The sequence below is a fragment of the Patiria miniata genome, unplaced genomic scaffold, assembly GCF_015706575.1.
Source record: "Patiria miniata isolate m_02_andy unplaced genomic scaffold, ASM1570657v1 HiC_scaffold_3, whole genome shotgun sequence".
Classification (NCBI taxonomy): Eukaryota; Metazoa; Echinodermata; class Asteroidea; order Valvatida; family Asterinidae; genus Patiria; species Patiria miniata.
In genome coordinates this window covers 41,135,904-41,141,234 of record NW_024037069.1, presented here as the reverse complement: position 1 = coordinate 41,141,234, position 5,331 = coordinate 41,135,904, and the positions used below count along the sequence as shown (strand labels likewise).

Below are 5,331 nucleotides of genomic sequence, written 5' to 3'. Positions count from 1 at the left end.
AATAGCGCCCTCCATCCAGGGGGCAAAAACGTTTGAGGTGTTTTTAAACCTCGGTTTCGTTTCAGCTCCGGCTCCAATATCATTTGGAAAAACTAAATATTCAATTTAAGCAGAAATACTCCAAAACATCAGTCTATCAACAACAAAAAAGATAATAAAACTTCAATAAAAAAAATGACCTCTGTAGACCTAAATGTCAAAGTATTAAAGTCGTCTTAAAAAAAAAAATGGAACGAAACCGAGGTTTAAAAAATCCTACACAGGACGTTTAGGTTGAATTCTGTTGGTTTAGCTTGCCTCCATAATTTTGCTTTACTAGATTTTTTAAGCTTCATTCGTTTCTTTTTTCCTTCAAATTTCACCGATTGAAAAAAAAAATGGTTGAATTTATATTTTACTTTTTTGGAACTTTTTTTTTTATCATGTTTCCTTCCACCTTTAAATTGTTATATTTGGACGCATTTTCCATTCAAATTTCTCAGAATTTTTGCAAATTTTTAACTACCTTGAAGTCTGTCAAATTTTGTTGAATTATTTTTTGAAGTTTTTTATTTTGTTGATATATCTTATTTTCAACAACTGAATTTAAATAAAGCAAACAACTCCATCTTAAATTTATCTTCCCACTCCTGGTCCACTGTTTTAATCATGCCAGTAAATCATATTTACAAATTACTCTTACTTAAAGAAAAACAAAACTAGAAGAAAATAAACACCTGAAGTATCTACTGGACACTCTTCTGATCTCTAAATCAAGTCAATTTACCCCAAAATGATCCTTCAACAACTTTCAGACATTTTTTTTAGAGTTTACAAAAGGTGCTCAGTTATTTCATTAGAAGAGTGCATTAGATGCAATCGAGTACAAAATATGTAGTCAGTCTGTTCACTAATTAATAATAACACATCCTAATAATGGTACAATTTATTCAAAATTATTTACAAAATTTGTGACATGAAGTTTTAAGTGTGGGTTGAAATTTTGTAAAGTCCTGTGTACTGAATTTGTACAAGTCCGAAAGAATGCTGTATTGTCAGAAATCAAATTGATACTGATAAATGTCTGATTTAAAGGAATTGAGTTTCTTTACAAAATGTTTGTCCAAAAGTTTTTTTCTGCACCTGTTAAATACTCTACTGATTAATTTAATAGCTGACACATTTTATGTAGTATACTCCATTTTGTTTACAAATGAAGGCAAACCAACAACTTTTCAGAAAGTAAATATCTGTTATGTTATGTTATGTTATGTAAAAAATATTTTCAAACACCCAGTATTGACAATTTCTTTTTCTGTTCTTCCAAAAGTTTAAATACATGTGAGCAATTTTGCTTTTTTTTCTTCCCCAAAATATGTCAGCATTCACATGCATGTATTATTATGTCCAGGTAGTTACACATATTTAACATATTTCGGTATAGTTCAATTTACACACAGAAAACCAAATTGAATTTACATAACATTAAAATAAATTACACGGAGTGTTTTCGATAGCACATATGAATAACAGCATTTTTTTCACTTTCATATTTTCACATCTTTGAAGCTTCGTAAGCTTGAATCAACTAAAGACCAGGTTTGATACGATTTACTTAATGATCAAAAAACAAAAGAAAAACAAAAAACTGCAGGTAATACACACACAAGAATGTTTCAAACAAGAAAATAAATAAATGAATAAATAAAAGTAACCCAAAAAAAATGATACAAAAAACATTGTCGCCCCTCCTGCAATAACAACTTATGCAAATAATATGCAAATTTCCCAATTGAATGAAAACCCTCAACTATGTGATTCATATAATACACACCTAACTGCACTAACTCGAAAGTTATAAATTGGGAGTAAATATATTTATATACATACCAATGTACATTTTCTAGAGAAATAGAGAACCCCGTTCGAGCTACAAAGTGAAAAAAAATTATGACGATTTGTTCAATATGGTACATGCAATCTTTCCATGTGCACTGCACTAAGTGCTCAGGTGAACACACAGTATGGGTTAAATTCTGGGGTTTTACAAGAATTTGATTCAAAAAATTGTAAAACAGCAATAATTTAAAGTATCGTGTATGCGCTAAACACAAAGAGCAGCGCTGAGCCACAAGTACGGAAATAAATATTTACAGCACAGTTAGTTTTTAAAATCTAAGCACTGTATACCTGTTTACCTGAATTTCATAGTTCTAGCTCGGTCGTAAGAACAATTTTATGCAAGAAACGTAAATAAATGAAAGAATATTTCAAACGTTTTAACGACGGTTCCTTAAACTGGAATTGTTCTCGCATTAATAATAATGAAAGTCATCACAACGCACTACACACAACATTTATTCTTCCTCTAAATTAAAGCTGATACCCCAAGCTCTTCAAAAACTGGATTTCTTTTTTCTCCTAACAAATGTTCAATTTGTATGTTTTAACGGAAAAAAACTACTTTATTTCAATTTTGGGCATCTGCAACTCTTTGAAAACGGGATTTTATTTTGTGCACTGATAACCCCCCCCTGCGAGAGCCGAATTATTGTCTGGCAGCCAATAATTTGAATTTTGTGAAGAAATAATTCAAAAACTAAACGTTGCTGGATTTTTTTTTCTTCAATATCTCATTCAAAAGTCAGTAACTATTAAACTGCTAGGAAAATAGAAATTGAGGAAACATTTTTTTTCCTTTTTTTATGTGCGACTTGAAAATAGCATGGGAAATGCATCTTTGAATGACCAAATAAGTTACTCTCTTTCTACTCCCTAGCCCTAGCCCTCTTGTGTTTGTTTTGGGGCAACTCTTCTTTTGCTTTATAATCCTAAACATCGCTTTGAATACACACACAAATGTCCTATTCCAAATACGACACAAACATTTCCACCAAATTCATGATAAAAAGAGACTTATTAAAACGTGGTGTACACCCTGATCTACATTTTGCTATGTGTTTTTCCATGCTGTATTCTTGCACTGACATTTTTGCATGGTCCACAAAATAGACACTCTTTCGTGCTCATTTAATGTCAAATCTTCTGATACGCTGCACAAGACGATTGTTTGATTGGGCCACGCATGCGCAATGTGCAAAGCTCATCTTGAGGAGGGTCTTATTATTAAACCCCCTACAACTGAGCTACCCACTGGTACTGATTTTACCAAGGGCACCTTGCCAGATTGAGCAAGGACACGATCAAGGAATACAGTCTGTTTCTAGACCTAAAGATTTCTGACTATTCTGACCAATCAAGGTTTCGGTGAGTGCCAACATCACGTGAACAAAACAGGCAGCATTCATCCTATGTCCGAAAATGTCTGCAGTTTTTCTGAACACGTTTTCATTAACATTTCGGATATGATTGTGATGGCTCAGGGTTTTCTGAGTGTAAGGGGTTGTATTTACTAACAAAATGCCTGCCATGCTTGTTATCAGGCCTGAAGCTTTTGAATTCATTATTTTTAAATTCATAAAGTCAACCTTGCATTTGCTAAATTTGATGCTGGGCATAATGCAAAGTTTACCTTGCTGTATCATGTTGTAATTATAAAAGTGACCACTACGATGTATAGACAAATCCATCGGCAGTCATTTTCTGCAGTGTCAACAGGCTTGCGCGAGTCACGCCCAGGTAGTAGGCACGCACTCCAGGCTCCTTCGACCAATAGGAATACCAAAATGCGCATGCGCATCGTCTTTAAGAACGCGTGCAGTATGCGCGTGAGCGTAACACCACCGCAATGAAAGCTTCTAATTCTGGTTGCCTGATTCCACTTTAAAAAGACTTCTTCGGATATTTCGGTTTGGGGACCAGACTAATGGAGATGTCAGGGCTTTGCTGTCATGATTAATTACAAGACTTTGGAGGGTACTCAAGTCAGGGAACCAGACTAATGGAAAATGGCAACCTTCTTATTTTCCTCACTCCTTGAAGGCCTTCATCTTCTGGAGGAAGAACTTCTCCAGGACGTCGGCGCACTGGTAGAACGCAGAGTCGGACGGGTTGTAGTAGCGGCAGTTGTCAAAGACGCGGCTGATGTCGCTGTTGAACTCATGCAGCATGGTGTATTTCTTGTGCTTCAGCTTGTCCTCAATGGTGGATAAGTCTGGTTTGTCAGGGAAAAAAAAAACCACCAAAAATATACTAATACATTAAAGTGATAAACAGGTTTGGGTTGAATCCACTCTGTCGTGGTCAATTGGTTATGGTGTGCGACTCATGTTTGTTGGCACATGGGTTTTGAACCCTGACAAGGAACGTGGTGTTTGTGTTCTTGGGCAAGACACTTTAACAAGATTGCCTCTCCCCACCCAGGAGTATTAATGGGTACCTGTGAGGGTTGAGAATGAATTGCGCTGATCTCAAGCTGCTGCAGGAAACTGTTTTCATGGCCTGGTGAACAGCGTTAATAACTTTGAAACATTTTGAGACTTTGGTTTTAAGTGCTGTAAAAAGCATCCCAATGTAATTATAGTCAATTGGAATCTACTCCACACCCAGAATCATAAATATGACTCCAATATTCAGAGGAATCTACGTCCTGTGGTAGCCAATTCCAATTCCCAAAAGATTCAATTCCAAACCATTCTCGATCAATTATATTTTTAATGATTACGTTTTGGAGATGTATTACACCTCATGACTTTGCATCCGTTATTCAAATTTCAGTTGTCGAAATATGGAGATCTCACAAGTAAATCTGATAAAACATATTCGTAAATGTGGATGCTTTTGAATGTAATCAGCACAGACCAACTGCTGGTCAAAACAAAATCAACGAATATAATAAAAACTTTGAGGATTAATCATATCTCAAGCTGCATCTGATTTTTTTTGGCTTCAGCTTGTAAATTACACATGCACCTATGGAAGCCGCTGACCATAGACAGGTGTGTAACCGTTAGCCATAGCCAGTAAATTACACATGCACCTATGGAAGCCGCTGACCATAGACAGGTGTGTAACCGTTAGCCATAGCCAGTAAATTACACATGCGCCTATGGAAGCCGCTGACCATAGACAGGTGTGTAACCGTTAGCCATAGCCAGTAAATTACACATGCACCTATGGAAGCCGCTGACCATAGACAGGTGTGTAACCGTTAGCCATAGCCAGTAAATTACACATGCGCCTATGGAAGCCGCTGACCATAGACAGGTGTGTAACCGTTAGCCATAGCCAGTAAATTACACATGCGCCTATGGAAGCCGCTGACCATAGACAGGTGTGTAACCGTTAACCATAGCCAGTAAATTACACATGCACCTATGGAAGCCGCTGACCATAGACAGGTGTGTTATCGTTAGCCGTAGCCAGTAAATTACACATGCGCCTATGGAAGCC

At 36.2% G+C, this 5,331-nt stretch overlaps 1 protein-coding gene across 2 annotated transcripts in view; it reads right to left on the bottom strand.

Annotated features, from left to right (window-relative positions):
* Positions 1–609: 609 nt before the first annotated feature.
* Positions 610–5,331, bottom strand: part of LOC119737823 (nucleosome-remodeling factor subunit BPTF-like) — a 31,554-nt gene continuing 26,832 nt past the window's right edge. For both annotated transcript variants that reach the window (XM_038212439.1, XM_038212440.1), the window contains exon 21: positions 610–4,093. In XM_038212439.1, coding sequence (XP_038068367.1) covers positions 3,909–4,093 — 185 coding nt within the window. In that variant the 3' untranslated portion in view covers positions 610–3,908. The remainder of the gene's footprint in view (positions 4,094–5,331) is intronic.